Genomic DNA, 17,367 nt, shown 5'->3' on the forward strand with positions numbered 1-17,367 from the left:
TTTGGCCCAACTCTCGTCCAAGCACTCTCACAATAACAACATCACACAAGTAAATAAACTTCAACATTATTTTACTTCAATAGAGCACACAGCATTCACATGAGATCTTCATATAAAACATAGAGTTTGGTCTGTGTATACTGTTTTCACAAGACATGGATTTAAACATCTCACTATCTGTTTTATACATTAATCCACTTTAGTGGATGTGTTAAAATTCAAGTCTCTGGTCTCTGTCTTGGCATCCTTTACACAACAGGTGCTCATTGAATATCTAGTGATGAGACATCCCCTGTCTCCAGTTTTGGCTTGGGGGAAGTCCTCCCTGACAGTGATCACACTGTTCTCTTTCATAGCCGTCAGCCGCCTGCTCTGCTTTTCTTGGTGGCTTTGCAGGAAACTGCTGGGTGCACTGAAGAACCCCTCAGTGTACTGCATTGTTGCAGACACTGCTGTTCAGACAAGATCAGATTATTGTATTGTCATTGGGGGTAGTGCTCTCATGCAGAGACAAAGCCTTGAAGTCAGTGTCTTGCGAAATGCCTGTTTTGGCTTCTTCTAAATTGGGTGAAAACTAGAACGCAATTGGGAAGTACTCTGTAAATGGAAATCCATAATCCAACATGTAAAGCTGCTGCCTCTGGAACAACTGAAATTTCTATATTATTAGTTTAGCCTAAAATTGGCCCCACTGACTTTCTCTCAGCGCAGGAATGTAGCATGATCTTGTGTTAAAAACAAAATCATTTTATGGCACAGATCTGAGACTGTGATCACAGATTTGAGGACTGTCTGTCAAATTGGTGTATGATTTTTTTTTATATATCCGGACAGGGAGATGGATGAAAAAAACATCCTTCCTTTGTTGGTGGAGACAACAACCAGGAGACGGCGGCAGCGTCATTTTGACTTTGGTCTCTTTGTGTTGCTGCTTAAAGAGTCTGCAGCTTCCACAGGCTGGAGGAAGAAAGACAGAAAGCACAGCTGTTCAGACAGATCAACACACCAGATTTGAAACTACTGAAAATTTGCCCCCCAAGAACAAATACAAAGACCAAATTTTCCTGCTTTATGACTGCTTGACTGGAATAGGCGATCATGATTGATCAAAGGTAATTTTAAATAGTTTCTCTTTTTAATTTAATCATCATAGCTTTTCATCTAATAAATCAAGTTCCAAATCAATTCAAAAGGCTTTAAAAATGCACATATAGAATATTTTTTTTGTTAATGATTGTTATGTTATATTCACCTGCCCCCTCTTTCTGGTAACCCTAAAGAAGTCCTCCATTTTTGTTTGCTTAGTACATCCCGCTGCTTTTTCCTTTTCCCGTTCCTCCCGTGTCTTACGGAACTTCTCCATTCGACTACGGACCCTCTCCTCCCTAAAAACATAAATACGGCTCATACTAGTCTTTGAAAGAGACAAAGAAGCATGAAGACATGGAGGCTGGGCTTGAGCAAAAATGAGGCCATTATGAGTACATACTTTACGTATTTGACGTGGCAGAGAAACTTAACCAAGGCTTCTTCATCTGGCTCAGTCCAGACGAGTTCAGGAGTTTCAATCTGTGGTGCATCCAAGAATAACTTCCGTGCTTCTTTGTATTTCCAGAAAAGTGGCACAGGATGGGTCTGAAGGGAAGCAGATAGTATCTTTTTACATCTTACATTTTTTGGTAAAGCAATTTACAGAAATAACAACCAAGACCACAAATAGTCCATCTAGTACCTTTCTGTTGACATTCAAAACCACATTCTCAATAGTGCGGTGCTTCTGGATCAGTGTCAGAGCTCTTCTAGGACCCAAACCGGCTATCTTGTCACAGTAGTCGCACCCCAACAAAATACACAGGTCAACAAACTGGTGGAAGAAAACAGCAAAAGAAGGAAAGTTAAAGTACATATTTCTGTAAAGTGCCTTCACGAATATGCTTCCAAAGACATCTTAATGAATATTTCAGTCTTACCTCCTCATGACTAATTTGGAGTTTCTGCAACAGCTTGGGTAAAGAATATTCAATCACTTCACTGTGAAGAAGAAAAAGAAGAAAAGCTCAGCATTAGATAAGTTTGGAAACAACCCAGTCCATCCTTCAATTTAAGATATAGATTGGATTTCTGTATTGAACAAAAAAATAAATGAATAAATAAATAACATCAGTATCTATGATATGCATCGGAAAATTAACAGCATCAAGGTGAATTACACTAGCAACCGGATTAAACCATCCTTTGAGCAACACATGAATTGCACAGTTCTCACCTGTCCTTCTTGGCGTTCAGCTGGCGAATAAGAATATTGGCTCCGAATGGCAGTGAGTCCATGTCCTCTGATGCTACCGCATCCACAGTCCCCGCTCTCACCAGCCAGGCGCACATTGCTTCAGCATCCCCTGGAGCCTGGAGCACAAGACGCAGAGAAAGACAGGTTAATGAAAAATAAAAATGCAGGCAATGCGAGATAGACAGATATACTATGTACATATACATACAGTATATACATAGAGAGACAGAGGGATCACACCTGGATGAACGGTACACCGAGAAGCCTCAGGAGTTGGAGACAATCCTTGGTTTGGGATGATGCTACATTTAGCACAAAAGAGTCAAGACGCACTTATTTATTCAAATAATATTTCCAGTGCATATCCTAGGAATGTAAGGGCTTCTAAGACTACTTAAACTTCAGAATCTGCACTTTTTGTTTCCATTTAGATTTACCTATGCCTGTGCGGTTAGAGAATCTCCAACCAGCTGTCTCAGCTCGCTTCTCAAGCTGCGGGAAAAACAGGAGGCTGGATCAGCATGGGTCACAGTCGTCTCTACCACTCTACAGGTATCTGCTGTATCTATCATATCGCACCAGTCAAAACATGTAAGGAGACTAGTTCTACTGGCATTTTGAGCACATGAGATAAGACCCGTGACTGTCTCATACACACTAGGAGGATATAGTTGGTATCAGGTCTCAAGGTGTCACTTACAACAGCTGCCTTTTCCCCGGGAGGCTTTCCGTCAAACACAAAGACCGGTTTTATGCCATGCTCCAAGAAGGTGAGCGTGCGGAAGAAGAGACCTGTCAGGGGGCTGGAGAGAAGAAATAAAGACCATTTCACACCAAGTGACCAAAAGCCAGAAATACCAACACATTATAAAAAAAACTGTGACACATTATTTTCAATTGCTAATCACAGCTGTATGGTTATAGTTTGTGGTGTTGGATTGAATTGTTTATGGGTTGTTTCTGATATTTATGTTCATGAAATAATAGAAACATCAATGTAGTCCCATGCACCAGCAGCACAGAGCACAGCCTGAGAAGAGTGACTCATTCAGGAGCTCACCTGAGTGCAGGTGTCGCTGCACGGAACTGGTTCACAACAATGGAGGTATCCAGTGCGATTACTTTTCCTGTGGAGTATAAAACAGCAGCAGCAGCATCATAAGCATCTTTAATTCATAGTCACAAATGGTTTGTCTATCATATCCACTGTATTAACTGATTACATTCATAAAAGAACAGTATTCAAGTAGATCCACAGTATGAAGTACTGTCACTCCTAGTCTACTCCACTGTATTTCATGTGTAAGTTTCAGTCCATTACATAACAATACAAGGACTGTGACAGTACTTCATTTACCTGGCAGCAGTTTAAATTACTGACTTCAAGAGACCTTGTATCCTTATAAAATGTATGTAAGAGAAGTGGTTATCCTCATCTTACGGTGGCCACGTGTTTTGTATTTAAAATCTATCAATAGCAAAGTGTTAGTCGGTTAGTAAGTGAAGTACAGGTACAATGTACAATAAATACTCGAGTACAAGTACAAGTAGCTCAAAATTGTACTTGAGTAAATGCTATTAGTTTTCATTATTGTAATGGCAACATTTTAGTGCTGACACTGTTAATGTTTTCTTTTATTTGTGAAAGTTTCCAAGGGCGTGGTCGCACTTTTAAAGAAGTTTTGTTTTGTCGGGTGGAAAAATGATTTGTACCGTCAAAGCTAAGCTACCAAGGACCAAGTATGCTAACCGTAGCAATTAGCAACATCCGGTATTTGACATGGCGAAGAATTCAGCGTGCTAATAAAACAAATACATATGTTGAATGTCACCTGTGTAGTCACTGATATCCTTATGAGAAATGGCATCGTGAGCATCTAAGCGGATCAAATCTGCCAGCTTCGTGATCCCCATTGTGCTGCCAGCACCTCTGTTTACTGTTTCAAGGATGCTTCCGGTGAAAGACCATAACAAGAAAAGGTCAGCGTTAGGTTTTGCTCTGATTAATTTCCGTGTGCTGATGATCTTCGGTTGGAAAAATGATCTCCTCTTTAATTAAACAGCCATATAAATACTTCCATCCACAGAGCACTTCCTGGTGTTGCACACCAGCCGACAGAGCAGCAGGGGTCAGTATTGTACAGAAACAAAGGTCTGCAAAAAAATTTAACATCCATCATTTATTACAGCGAAAATATTTACAAACAATGAATGTATTCATATATTACAAAGAAAGTAAAATATATAACTTAAAATTCCAGCTTTAATTGATAAGTACACTGTATAACAGAAGAAAAATGATCACTGCAACGTTTTGCTGATGCCCTTGCTATGTGTGATAAACCTCCATGAAATCATTTTATTATTCAAAAATAATGGCATCAATATATCATGTATATATTCATCTATTACAAATCATCATACACACAGTAGCTCTAATATCACACTGTATGATGGATAAAACCACACAGTCCATGCTCTTAGTCCCTATATAACTTAATGGAAAAACGAATAGTCAAATTCTCTGGAAAAACAAGCTCGAACTGTATAAACAGCACGAGAACACATTATTCATTCACAGATAACATCCCCAGCACCCTTCCTTCAGTAGTTTTGTTGCCCCTTCATCAAGCTCGTATCACAATCACTGTGCATGAGACCGCCAAAGAGGTAAAAAATATATATATATTAAGGACTAACTACACCATTACAACAATAGGCTATTCAAGTACCGTACACAAATGTTTTGGGTAATGAGGAACTCAAAGGACATTCAAGGTTAATGTTATGGCATCTCTGGATTTAGTCATCTTACTTTGACACTTAAAGAATAGCAATTTTTGACCAAACTGATGAATTTCAACTTCAAATAGGTCAGGTCTGACATTTGGTCCTGTGACTGTAGTTCCAGCTGTGGCCTAGGTTCCCAAAACATTTGCTGCTTAAGTAAATCCTTGTTTCCCCTCTAATCGTTCTTCTCCTGAGGCTAACAGCTCTCCTTCACAAACTTTGTTCACTCTCACGAAGACGAACGATGGTAAGCATCACTGTAACATCTGTTGTTGGTATGTAAAAGATTAATCAAGCCTAAAGTTGCAGTCTATAACATTTTCCTAGCTCTTTGCACAAAATATCTATAAGGGTTTGCAATCTTTTGGCCCGTTGCCACTTTAAACTCATCTCCACATGACCTGTATAACATTTAGTTTCTCCTAAACCCAAGTGATCATCAGAGAAGTATTCGAAAGGTGGAGAAAGCTTCAGACTCAAATGTCAGCTGATTTAATGTTGACGTTATATTCTCTGGAAAGCAACCTATGTTGTAGCTAATTTTAGCCTAATAAGGCATCTGATAGTTGTGTGCTACAACATAGCAAAGCTCTACTTACTACATCAAAGCAGATGCTAACATTTTGGAAACATTCAACTGTAGTGTCATTGTGCTTTGTCTTGCTCGTCGTTTACCAGTTTATACAAGGGTGAGATACATAGATGAAACTTTCATGTGAAGTCTGAGACCTTTAGCTTTACTCCTACACCTCACCAAACATCACTGTGACCTTGCCGATAGTTATTGTCTGCTATTGTGAAAATCTGTAACATTGAGTAGATATATTAAACATTATCTACGCTGGCTCAGGTCTTACCTTGACAGTGTTAAACTTGAAATTTGTAAGTCAAATCTCAAAATAGAATTTGTTATAAAAACATAGAGGGTTGTGGTTTAGGACATTTCCAATGTTGTTATAGTTTCCTGTGGTTTCCTTTAGATGTTATTAGAGGCCCATGTTTTAATGGCTGCACCTTTAACAAGGAATTGCTTTGGCTTCCAGTGTTTTGGGAGGCTCAGTTCAGTCCCACCTCAGCGACGGAACCAGATCCAGGTGTTGATGAGCCAGAACGCCACAGTAGCAGAATACAGGATCACCTCTCGCTTTGAGCGCTCTTTGTTTTCTTCCTCCAGCAGCTGCAGGCGCCGGTTCAGCTTCACAATCTGAATGACCACGATGAAAAGATGTTTTCTCCCATGTAAAAGTGGTAACATTGTGCCAATGCTGGGCATGGGTAACATTTGTTCAGGTATTTACATTGGATTGCCACCATCTGGTTTTCAATTTAAGTCTTAAATATGCAAGACAATATACAAGCAAAACTATAGTGACGATATCAAATTACCAAAACATGAAAAACCTTGTTTTTAATGGGATAATCTGTTCTCAAATAATTTCATATCAAACGATACAAGTGCAGCAGCAAGACTTAAACAATACTGTTAGTTTCAAAGAAAATACTTGTGTACTCTCTTACCAGCCTATTATGTGATTCATCCCTGTATTTGTACTTGCACTGTATTTGTTTGTTTACAGCTGAGTATTTAAAAGATCTGAGATGGTATTCATCAGCTTGCTGTGTCAGCATGCCTTCAACGTACCCTAACGAATTTTAGCCCTAAGACAACAGGAGAAAATACTCACAACAGACACAATAAACACACCAGAGCAGCAGAGAAGCATATTATATCCATATGTCACTTATCAGTGACAAACACCGGCATTTAGGCCTGTGAGACATATTACCTGTCGTCGTAGTGAGGAGGCGTCTACCAAGCCAGACTCATCAGGGTTTATATCCAGGGCCAAGTCCAGGTGCGTCCTTCAGAGATGAACATATCTCAGTTTAGACAAATGACAACAGCAATGTACAAAATTAGTCTAGCTTGAGGGTTCACATCGCTGCAAAAGGTTAAAGGACGTTTCTTTAACACTCACATCCACTAACATATTATGTTACACACATTTATATTTTGTATAAATGACAAATTCAGGTAGGTCAACTATGATAGTGTTTTTGGCTCACATAGAGCACAGGAGGAATGATGTTAATTGAGGCTGTGAAACAGCATTGTTCCTGTTTTAGTGAGAGATGCCAACACATCTCAAATCAGATAAACAAACAACCAGCACAATTTTCATGAGCATCACTTTACTTCCTCCTCTTCTGACTTCTTTCCTCCTCCATTACAGTTCTTCACCTCATGAGCTTTCCTTAAAGTTATGATGCTGTAAGGAGTTTATTTGTTTTCTTCATTTTAAGAAAATATCTCAACACAAACTTTGGGACTTCTGAGAATTACAGGGACAAAGAAGAGACACCTGCGGTGACTGTCATCCAGGACCTCAAGAACCTGCTGGTACGCTCGCCGTGTCGTTGACTGAATGTAAGACAGGAACCCTGCGGCTGTGAACAGGTTGATGCTCGCATCTTCGGGGGAACAGAGGGGGGGACACAAGCGGACCGGGGGGGCAGAAGGGGAAGGGGTTACACTGGCAGAGAGATGAGTGGGGAGGAAAAGCAGAGAAAGAAAGATATTTTTAAACCAACTACAAATGAACAAAGAATAAGAAATTCAAAATGTAAAGGCAGCATCAGTGACACTGTGCTGTAGCAGGTGTGCTTACCTTATATCACATCTGCTGATCTGACTGCTGTGGCGACCAGAAATGTTCTCGCTCGCACTGCGCTCTCTTCGAGACCGAGCATGAAAGTGGGCCTATTATTGATACAAAGATTTGAAATAATAGGTTACAATGACAAGACATGATTATAAGATTGCGGTTGAGGTTCCTAAGTATTGAAAATTGTGCTCATTTTATTTTCCACTGCACTTTTAAGAACCACAAAACCAAATAACAAGTATGAGCAGTCTCATTTTGAACGCCACTCCTCAACCACCGACAATGTCAAAACCTGCCGCACATAAATAATTGATTTGGTTTCTTCTCTAAGCACCACTGTGGCCATTGTATCCTTTAATCTCCATATACACTTTCTTCATTTCCTTACTTTTTTTTCCCTTCACTGGCTGGCAATGTAACCTGCTCTTTGCAACTTTTTTAATACACTTTTTCATTCCCCACAGCAAATTCAAGCACTTTCTGAATACTTTTCCTCTTCAAACAAAAATGAAGGCTTGCATCTCTTCATTTCTCTGACCTGAACCTGCATTTCTTTAAACAGTAGTTGATGTGGATAAAACGTGAAGATTACAAATAAGTATAGCTCATGTTTAGACATGTGATCAGAAGTTTGCTTGACCAGTCGTGAAGACACTTGTGAAACCAGCAGATTTGGTTTCATGACACGGCATGACTCATTAAATTCTGCAAACAGTGGTGTGCATCATCCCTCTATGTATCCCCTCATAACATCCAGTTAGTTGTATGCACCTCCACAAAAGTAAGACAAAATCTGCTCAAGCGTCTGATTTTCAGGAGAAAAACAAAGTTTCAAGTTTCGACTTCAGTCCACAGTTTCCTGTACAAACCAATGAATAGAAAAGCAGCTGCACTTCAGCATAAACATAACCAACTAAACAAGAAGAGTAGAATGATCAATTATTTTCTTTAAGACACATCTATCTGGTCTATATGAATTTTTTTTTTAAACCTAAATATCCCTCAAATTTCTATATAAGCTTTTAATTTTCACCTTCAAAATCTCAGCTTTCTGCTCCAACTTCACAGTCTTACATCTGTCTCCACCTAATCTTATTAACGCCCAAAATGTTATGACATCTACAATATTTTCACTGACAACATTACAGACGTAACTGAGTAATATTGCAGAATAATGCTATATTAAAAAACAAGCATTATTGTTGATCATGTACACAAGCACCAAGTTTTTGCTACCATTTCTATCATTTTGTAATACACATAATCGTGTAACGGCGGGATCAGTTTCAAGTTAAATTAATTAAGGAAACTGAATTCATAGAAATGAGAAATAAAAACATTTAACAGAAACCTTGGTGTAACTCTTACCACCTGGCTGGGATTGCTCTGTGAAGAGGCAGTTGGGTCAGTCTCGAGGGAGTCCAGTGGCTGCTCTGAAAGGGTGAGGATTCGTGGCGGGGCCTTCATGTTCAGGAGGTCCGCAGGAGGGACAGACTGAATCAGGTCCAAGTCTCTTGGACGAGCAAATCGAGGGTCCCCATCATCACCTGTGGGTGAAGTGAGGAGGAGAAGGACAGGAGGTCACACAGTTTTGGCATGGTGATACATACATAGCCCAACACCTCAGGACGACAAATTGCGTGTATTTTCTACCATGCAACTTATTACTGAAGTCCTGTCCTCACCTGCAACAACAATCCTCTCAGGAACCTGCATCAGGGTCGTGTGAGTGAGCAGTGGCTGCTGAAGGGACAGGGACCCTGCTTGGCTGTCAGAGGCCACCTTGAGGGTCTCGGGGATTCGCATGCGTTGGCTGATGCCTTCGGTGTACTCCAACTCATAATGGATGCGGTTCATCTCAGCCGCCTCTGCAGTGGGGGAGGTGAAGGTTGGCCCACTCATCCAGCCTGAAGACACACCAGACAGAGGGAACTGGAGTGACACTTGAAACACACAGTCTCAGACGTTAAAAATCACATCAAAACTCATATCTGTGAAACCTGGATGTTCGCCATCCCTCTCAAGTTAATGGTACTGGCCTGCTGGCAATGCAATCCTGATTTTGTCATTCAAGTTTAAAGCAGTGTTTAAATTCATATATATATAGTGGATTTATTCCTTGCCAACCGGTTCAGTCACAAGTGGTGCTGCTAAATACATGATCTCTGGCTCGTGTAAAAGGGCATGTCCTGTAGAGGGACCACACAAGCCCGACAAGGTGGAGGGTAGAAGGTGCAGCAGCAGCCACAGCTAAGAAACACCACATAACAATTAACATTTTCACGGTGTGTTTAATGAAGTTACATAACGCTGACATGAGGTGTAGCTGTTGTCGAAACATGGCTTCAATGTCACTGAATGAAACCCACGTAAGACGCCATGTCTAGCATGTACTTAGCTAATATCTAGCTAATATTAGTACGCGATGTCTGACAGGCATTAGCTGATGTTATCTTTATCACAACACGTTAGCCTCGCTGTTTGCAGTAACACGCTGGCTAACCGCAGCTATCGCGCGCTTTACTTGGCTTTAGCTTCAATGGCCACTTACCGTTAAGAGTTTAGCACCGGGGTTTAAAATGTCATGTGTCAAAATGCTGTTTTCTTCTGTAATATTTACAGCATCGGCCCGAGACGGACGACGGGTGACACAGAAACACGCACCGCCTCCAGCTAGTGTATCTATCTGGCAATAGCAAACCCCGGGTGTTCGCTGGGGCGGAGCTTATAAGCTACACCGTCACTCCAAGCGAGGCGCACCAGCAGGGACCTCCTGGGATCAAAAACGAGCGCACACAACTACTACACTCAAATTAGCCGTTTCACATGCAATGTTTATGTAACTGGCCTAATTAAAACAACATCATACAAAACTGTTTCTTTGTCAGCTGTAATTCAGTTTACTCATCATTGTCAGACTAATCTTTTCATGATTATTTTTCTAACACTGTCAAACATACAAAATATTAAATATCAAACCATTATGAGGTTTTACCTTGAAGATTTATGTCAAACGACTGTATTTTCTATAATGATGAATTCATGATGTCTTATTTCAATTCAAAACATTTTCTTGTCCCAGAAATGATGGATTCTTACATAAATACAATAACACCTATAGGAATATATATATATACTGTATATATGTATATGTAGTATGTGTTTGTTACAACCTGTAAACTTCAAGAAGAGAAACGTGTAAAACCACCAAAGAGAAACAACCTATGGCATGCTTCATTACCACAAATGAATGTATTGTGAATGTATTTAACAAAGATCACAAATAACTTCTGCGTTCATCAGTGATGCCCAGTTATGGGGTTGAATGTGTAGCCTTATATGCAGATGTGTACATACACATGTATAATATAAAACTTTGATTTAAGGTACAAATTCGCTGCAGTGTGCTTTTGTAATTTTTTTTCAATAAAATTGTAAATCAAAAATTTGCATTTATTTCTTGATGCATTTGCATTATGAAATTACTCAGCTCTAATATATATTCAATATACAGCTAGCTATAGCCACCAAGCTGTAGATGGATTCAACACAGGTCACTTACTTTATACTGTCCCCCAGATATTTTGTTTGCCCTTAAAGAAGTGTTGTTATTACTGGTTTACAAAGTTGGCCAAATGCAGTCTCATATGGAATGAAGACTGTGATATGACATAACCAACATTTGTTACATAAGAGTCCAAAAATAACCAATAGCTGTCTGCTGAAATATAACTTCAGATTTCCCAGCTACTCTGCTTTAATTTAATTTTTTTAAGTATCCATTAACCATGTACAGTATCAACTAAAATGAAAAGGGCCCTAGAAACTGGCTTTTGAATGAGCTTTAATGTATAAGCATATTTTAATGTGTATTTTGGGTTTTTTTTTTAATCTGTGGCAGCATCTTCATGAGGAGGAAGCCTCCTTTCAGGTACCTAAACGGAGATGTCGGCTTCGCAATACAACTCCCACAATTCCAACGTCTGCGGAAACAATGCGCATGCGTCGTCCATCTGGGCCATTATTTTGTCCTCCTCAAGCTTCAAATGAACAACAGGCTAAGCGTTCCTTGAAATGAATTAAATATTAATACACGGAAGGAACATTTTTTTCTTCTTGTTCATCACCGCCGACATACATGGAGTCTCTCGGTCAGTAGCTCGTTGTGTCGCCGGGCTGTTCGGTCCTCCGTTGGACTTGGAGGCCGAGAGCAGTGCGCGGAGTGACAGCCCCATTAAAGCCAGCAGATTGGGTGTTTATCTAGTGGGCTAGCCACCTAGCTAGCTTCCTAGACAGCTAAAAGGGGAGGAAAAACCCGAAAGGACCATTTGATAACTTCAGGAAAGAGAGAGCTGTGGCTTTCTCTGCCCCGTCCAACCTGCTGAGGGGATGGCACACCTTCGAGACATGCAAAACCAGGTACAGAAATCCTCTTTTCACCAACTGTCACCTCCCTTCTTCTTGTCCAAGACAAGGCGAACCCCCATGACCGTCAGGCTTTCCATGAATAGGTGGGTGGGGGTCTAAGCCATCAATGCCAGCGAAAAACTTACTCTATAAACGAACATGAAATCATTTATTCTCCATCTCCTCGCCATTGTCAGGAGCAATTGGCAAAGCTATCAACAAGCTGACAAACAGATATCATTAGAAATTGTAAATTTCATCAATGTACACAGCAATATTTTTAAAAGCCTACACTGTTTTAGAATTGTAGTTGTCACATGCTGTAGATAGTAAAATATTTTAAATTTAACTTCTTTATTTGACTTAAATTTGACTTCTTTAAGTGCCTACTACTCAGTCAAATCATCACTCATTTCCTGCTGTTATTGGAGACAGAAAACCACTAAACTTTGAAGTGTCATGCCTCTTGAATTACATCCTGGCACAAAGTTAGATCTAGAGTCTAGGTAATTATATAGGCTGTGATGAAATGCGTATTGACACAGATAAGAAAGGTTAATCATCCTGCATCTCTTAATGTTTGACCAGTGCATGAAAACGTTGTAATAAAGGCCAACAGATAGATGTAACTAACCCTAATGTCAGGTCAATTAACCTTTTATAAAAGAGCATTCATATGTGGAACAAGTTATAGACACAAATCATACTATAAGAACCATCATCATGACATACACTTAATAATTCAGTGCATTCTTTGCTCTTGCTTTGCCAGAATACCCGGCTGGACCCCGAGGAGTACTTCACCAAGCAGGAAAAGATTGGGAAGGGTTCCTTCGGCGAGGTCTACAAAGGCATCAACAACCGCACAAAGGAGGTGGTGGCGATTAAAATTATAGACCTGGAGGAGGCGGAGGATGAGATCGAAGACATTCAGCAGGAGATCACAGTGCTGAGCCAGTGTGACAGTCCTTTTGTTACCAAGTATTATGGATCATACCTGAAGGTGAGATAGAAACAAATACTGTAGCTACACATATATATATATATATATTTTACCACAGTTAATCACATAAAGATGTGGTTTTAAATCTTAAACTTGAAAACTGAGTATTTTCTCTCCCTCTCAGGGGACCAAGCTGTGGATTATCATGGAGTATTTAGGTGGAGGATCTGCTTTGGATCTGGTAAGAAGGTTTCTATTTTTATGCTGCTTACAAAGTTTTATACAAATCTTACAAAGTGGTACTTCTTATACTTGTGGAGCAAAACCTGACCTGTTGTTTGCATTCTCTCCCAACATCCACTCTTCTCTGATTTATTTTTTCTGTATGTTTGTCGTCCTAGCTCCGTCCAGGGCCTCTTGAAGAGACTTACATTGCTACTATACTGAGGGAAATACTAAAGGGGCTGGAGTATCTGCACTCGGAAAGGAAGATTCACAGAGATATCAAAGGTAATAGGTACTTTCTTCTTGTAAATCACCAAACTTTCGATGGGAAACAGACTCTCTAGCTAGTCTTTTTCATTTAGTATCGATGTAGTGCAGTGAGTGAAGAGACTGGACATGAACTTACAAATGCTGTGATTCAGTATCCCATATCAGCAAGTACATGCTGCACTGGAGTGCAACAGAGCAGGACACCGAATGTTGAGCTGAGTAACAATGTGCACATCCAGTCTTAACCAGACGTTGGACAGAATAAGTCCACACATTTAAATATGTTAACAAGCTGTAAAAATAATAATAATAATAACGTGTGAGAGCTTGATTTCACAACACACTGAAGGTGTTAAATGTGAGTGTGTGTGTGTGTGTGTGTGTGTGTGTGTGTGTGTGTGTGTGTGTGTGTGTGTGTGTGTGAGAGAGAGAGAGAGAGAGACTGATGTTATGCTCTCTATTCTTCAAAAAAGAGAATTTGATCAGTGGTAATCATTCAAAATCACAGAAATATAATGATGCTAAGATGGCAGGCAGCTCAACAAAGATGTTAGATAAATATTAAAACTGGTTCAACTGCTTGTGGGTTTATTTTCCATTTTCCATAGGGACTAAATTCTTGTATTTAAACTCTTTTCCTGCCAAAAGCACTGAGCATCTCCTGATGTCTGAAGCTGTCTGAGTTTGCCACAGTGGACTCTGATGTATCCTTTGTCCATCTGTTCATCCATCTGGTGCATGTAATATGCTGAAAGCTGCTGATACATTTTGACAAAACTTCATGGACTGAAGTCTTTACTTGTTACACTTGATTGGCCTTAATGAGGGGCAACAGCACTTCATTGCTATTTATCATCCCACAATGGGACTGCATCATTGGCATGTTTATTGATGCTTTGTGTTTAACATGTGAAACAGAAGCAAGCCACCGTTCACAGATACAGAAAACAAACCCGTACTGATTATTTATATCACTTGTTTTTGACTGCCTTTCTTCTTCTGTTTGTTCCTCCCAGCTGCCAATGTGCTCTTGTCGGAGCAGGGCGACGTGAAGCTGGCAGATTTCGGGGTGGCAGGACAACTGACAGATACCCAGATTAAGAGGAACACATTTGTCGGCACACCTTTCTGGATGGCTCCAGAGGTTATCAAACAGTCAGCTTACGACTTCAAGGTGAGGCCAGAGTCTGTAGCGTGAGAGACAAGAGACAACCTCTGTCGCTGCTTTGAGTGAACACTGTTTTTTAGAGTGAAGAGATGTTTAACGTTGGTACAGCACAGAGCGGAAGAAGTGATATGTTTAAGTGCTTTTGTATGTTTTTGGGGTTTTTTTACGCTACACGACGCCCCAAGAAGTGATATGTTTTTGGGGTTTTTTTTGTTATTGTTGGTGGCACTGATAAGTACATGATGCACATCGTTTTATGAGGGGAACTACTGTATATTTGAATCCCTTGCACAGTTTCTAGTGTATGTGAAGTTAACACAGCTTACTTACACATTTTCTCTCCTGCTTAGGCTGATATCTGGTCCTTGGGCATCACTGCCATTGAGTTGGCTAAAGGGGAACCTCCCAACTCTGATCTTCACCCCATGAGGGTCCTCTTCCTCATCCCCAAAAACACTCCTCCCACCCTGGAGGGTCCTTACAGCAAACCCTTCAAAGAGTTTGTGGAGGCTTGTCTAAATAAAGACCCTCGTTTTGTAAGTAAAACAGCTGCAACCATCTGCAGGCATTGTAGCAGAACTAAAATGGGATCAGACATGTGTGTTCAGGCTAAATAAGATTAGAAAATTGGAAAATAATTCCAGACTGGCACTGCTGTTCTTTGTAAGACTTTGGTCATTTATCCTACCACATTTTTGTGATTGGATTAGCGTGCCCTGTCCCTAATAGGAGTTACAACTTGTTGTGCACTTTCTCAAATATTCAAACATGATCCACATCACATTTTTGTACCAGAAAAGTGCCAAAAATATGTTAAATCAAGGTGATGTGATGGTAGAGTCATTACTCTGATCCCAGCTGATTCTTCTTCCTGCTTCAAATGAACAAACCCACCGATGACACTGTAACTGAACTTTAATGCCGCTCCCATCTCTATTCTTCCTCTGCACAGAGGCCAACCGCCAAAGAGCTTCTGAAGCACAAGTTCATAACGCGTTACACCAAGAAGACGGCCTATCTGACAGAGCTGATCGACCGCTTCCGACGCTGGAAGTCAGAGGGACACGGGGAGGAATCCAGCTCTGATGACTCAGATATGTGAGTCTCAAGAACACACATTCATGGATTCTAGTCATAAAACATCCGCTCCGCTCTCCGAGTATCTACTCAAAGACATGTTATCAAATTAGTAACACCAGACGGACCTATTAGAGAGTAGCAGAATTGGCTGATGGACATTTACTAGAAGCATTGCTTACCCATACATATCCAAACACGTAGGATATTAAATTGTACTGAATAGAGACATTTTCTCTGTATTTACAAAAACAAACTCATTGATTCTTTGTGTGTAAATCAGATAATGTTACTGCCCCTTATATTTGTGAATATTTTTGTCCCTCACCTCTTAATTCTGTTCACCCCCACCCCCATGTCTTTCAGGGATGCAGATGGTGACGTGGATACATGTCCCATGTGGACCTTCCCCACAGTCAGACCCAACTCTATGAACAAGTTACAGAAGGGCTACACACACACAGATTCAGAGGTAAGACACATGCAGCACACAGACACAGAGTCAAATCTTTTGTTTTTCCTAACACCCCTTTTTCCTCTTTGCAGTCAGGAGATTCAGTGAAAAGACAACCCAAGTCCCAGTGCTTGTCTGCTTTGGTAACACCCATCTTCAGAGAGGTAGGTGTAAGTTTTGGAAGTGGGGACAGACAGAACTTTGATGCTTTTCATTGTACTTCCGATCATTTTAGATAGAAGGCAAGACACCTTAAACCTTAAATCTCTCTTGGTACATTGACTGCATTGATAACAATGCAAGTCTGGGCTGCAGCAGTGACAGGATCTACACTCCATCTTTCTGTACATGTCATAACGCTCTTGTGATATGATTTCAACAATATAGGTTTATTTTTAGTCCCAGAATGACTCACAACCTCCGTCACTGTACTCAAAACCATGTATTTATAACATGAATTCAAAACCACATGATAAACACTGACTCTGTCTCACCTCTAGCTTCATTGTTGTAACTTCTATCAGTAGGAAAGAAGGTATAAAAGTGGATCAGGATTTGAATGCAGGTATATTACAGTTACTGTTTAAGGGGAAAACCAGTAGAGAAGAAGAGTCCGAGACCACTTCTCCAGTGAATGGATTTTTGGACTCCACCGTAGCTCTGTCGATGAACTTAAGAAGCAACAAACCCTGACTAATCTCTGCTTATTTTAATGCCATAACCTTCTTCATTCAATTTGTTAAATTCTTTCTGGTTGATTTTTATTTCCACCAGTTGAAGGAGAAGCGGCGGGCAAGTGGCGGAGGCGTAGGAGCCATCGAGGAGCTGGAGAACGCCTTCAACCTCGCCGAGGAGTCCTGTCCAGGCATCTCTGACCGCCTTGTCACACACATGATGGAGAGGGTGTGCAGGTGATTTTCCAGCCAGTCTTAAAACTGTCATCTGCTGCAACAGAAAACGTGCGTCCATTTAATTCTAACCTGCTGCTTCATGTCGTTCTTTTCAGGTTTTCTTTAAATGGTAACACCACCCCGTCTTCGCGGTGAAACCCCAGCTGGATGTAACTTAACCCCCCCCCCC

At 40.5% G+C, this 17,367-nt stretch overlaps 3 protein-coding genes across 5 annotated transcripts; 1 reads left to right on the forward strand and 2 right to left on the reverse strand.

Moving 5' to 3' along the window:
- Nucleotides 1–54: 54 nt before the first annotated feature.
- LOC111661272 (putative flap endonuclease 1 homolog) lies at nucleotides 55–4,399 on the reverse strand. 2 transcript variants are annotated; one of them, XM_023414787.2, is made up of 11 exons: nucleotides 4,120–4,399; nucleotides 3,348–3,414; nucleotides 2,988–3,090; nucleotides 2,725–2,779; nucleotides 2,528–2,589; nucleotides 2,267–2,403; nucleotides 1,971–2,031; nucleotides 1,733–1,864; nucleotides 1,490–1,635; nucleotides 1,253–1,385; nucleotides 55–957 (listed from the first exon to the last, which is right to left on the reverse strand). In XM_023414787.2, the coding sequence occupies exons 1-11, from the start codon at nucleotides 4,199–4,201 to the stop codon at nucleotides 901–903; spliced, it is 1,035 nt and encodes a 344-aa protein (XP_023270555.1). In that variant the 5' UTR covers nucleotides 4,202–4,399; the 3' UTR covers nucleotides 55–900. The 2 variants fall into 2 exon arrangements, with proteins under 2 accessions (XP_023270555.1, XP_023270557.1); XM_023414789.2 differs by lacking the exon at nucleotides 1,253–1,385.
- Nucleotides 4,400–4,452: 53 nt separating this feature from the next.
- Nucleotides 4,453–10,434, reverse strand: mffb (mitochondrial fission factor b). 2 transcript variants are annotated; one of them, XM_023414819.2, is made up of 7 exons: nucleotides 10,295–10,434; nucleotides 9,429–9,650; nucleotides 9,115–9,290; nucleotides 7,747–7,838; nucleotides 7,441–7,611; nucleotides 6,865–6,940; nucleotides 4,453–6,281 (listed from the first exon to the last, which is right to left on the reverse strand). In XM_023414819.2, exons 2-7 carry the CDS (start codon nucleotides 9,643–9,645, stop codon nucleotides 6,150–6,152), a joined length of 864 nt encoding a protein of 287 aa, XP_023270587.1. In that variant the 5' UTR covers nucleotides 9,646–9,650; nucleotides 10,295–10,434; the 3' UTR covers nucleotides 4,453–6,149. The 2 variants fall into 2 exon arrangements, with proteins under 2 accessions (XP_023270587.1, XP_023270586.1); XM_023414818.2 differs by having other exon boundaries at nucleotides 9,112–9,290.
- Nucleotides 10,435–11,737: 1,303 nt separating this feature from the next.
- Nucleotides 11,738–17,367, forward strand: stk25b (serine/threonine kinase 25b). Its single transcript, XM_023414736.2, has 11 exons — nucleotides 11,738–12,162; nucleotides 12,923–13,153; nucleotides 13,278–13,334; nucleotides 13,495–13,603; nucleotides 14,605–14,762; nucleotides 15,107–15,292; nucleotides 15,709–15,854; nucleotides 16,200–16,305; nucleotides 16,380–16,451; nucleotides 17,062–17,198; nucleotides 17,294–17,367. The coding sequence occupies exons 1-11, from the start codon at nucleotides 12,133–12,135 to the stop codon at nucleotides 17,331–17,333; spliced, it is 1,272 nt and encodes a 423-aa protein (XP_023270504.1). The 5' UTR covers nucleotides 11,738–12,132; the 3' UTR covers nucleotides 17,334–17,367.

Source organism: Seriola lalandi, unplaced genomic scaffold (assembly GCF_002814215.2).
Source record: "Seriola lalandi dorsalis isolate HSWRI2012SDOR001 ecotype SW California unplaced genomic scaffold, Sedor1 jcf7180002054542, whole genome shotgun sequence".
Lineage (NCBI taxonomy): Eukaryota > Metazoa > Chordata > Actinopteri > Carangiformes > Carangidae > Seriola > Seriola lalandi.

Bases quoted from the DNA above. Each gene is read 5' to 3' on its own strand.
- mffb (XM_023414818.2), bottom strand. From the start codon at position 9,645: ATGAGTGGGCCAACCTTCACCTCCCCCACTGCAGAGGCGGCTGAGATG. The intron at 7,612-7,746 runs GTAAGCACACCT...TCTCTCTGCCAG, and splicing joins ATCAGCAGATGTGATATAAG to TGTAACCCCTTCCCCTTCTG. The intron at 6,941-7,440 runs GTGTCTCTTCTT...TCATCTCTGAAG, and splicing joins CTGGATGACAGTCACCGCAG to GACGCACCTGGACTTGGCCC.
- LOC111661272 (XM_023414787.2), bottom strand. From the start codon at position 4,201: ATGGGGATCACGAAGCTGGCAGATTTGATCCGCTTAGATGCTCACGAT. The intron at 3,415-4,119 runs GTGACATTCAAC...TATACTCCACAG, and splicing joins GGATATCAGTGACTACACAG to GAAAAGTAATCGCACTGGAT. The intron at 2,032-2,266 runs GTGAGAACTGTG...TCTTCTTCACAG, and splicing joins CTGAACGCCAAGAAGGACAG to TGAAGTGATTGAATATTCTT.
- stk25b (XM_023414736.2), top strand. From the start codon at position 12,133: ATGGCACACCTTCGAGACATGCAAAACCAG. The intron at 13,335-13,494 runs GTAAGAAGGTTT...TTGTCGTCCTAG, and splicing joins GAGGATCTGCTTTGGATCTG to CTCCGTCCAGGGCCTCTTGA. The intron at 14,763-15,106 runs GTGAGGCCAGAG...TCTCCTGCTTAG, and splicing joins AGTCAGCTTACGACTTCAAG to GCTGATATCTGGTCCTTGGG.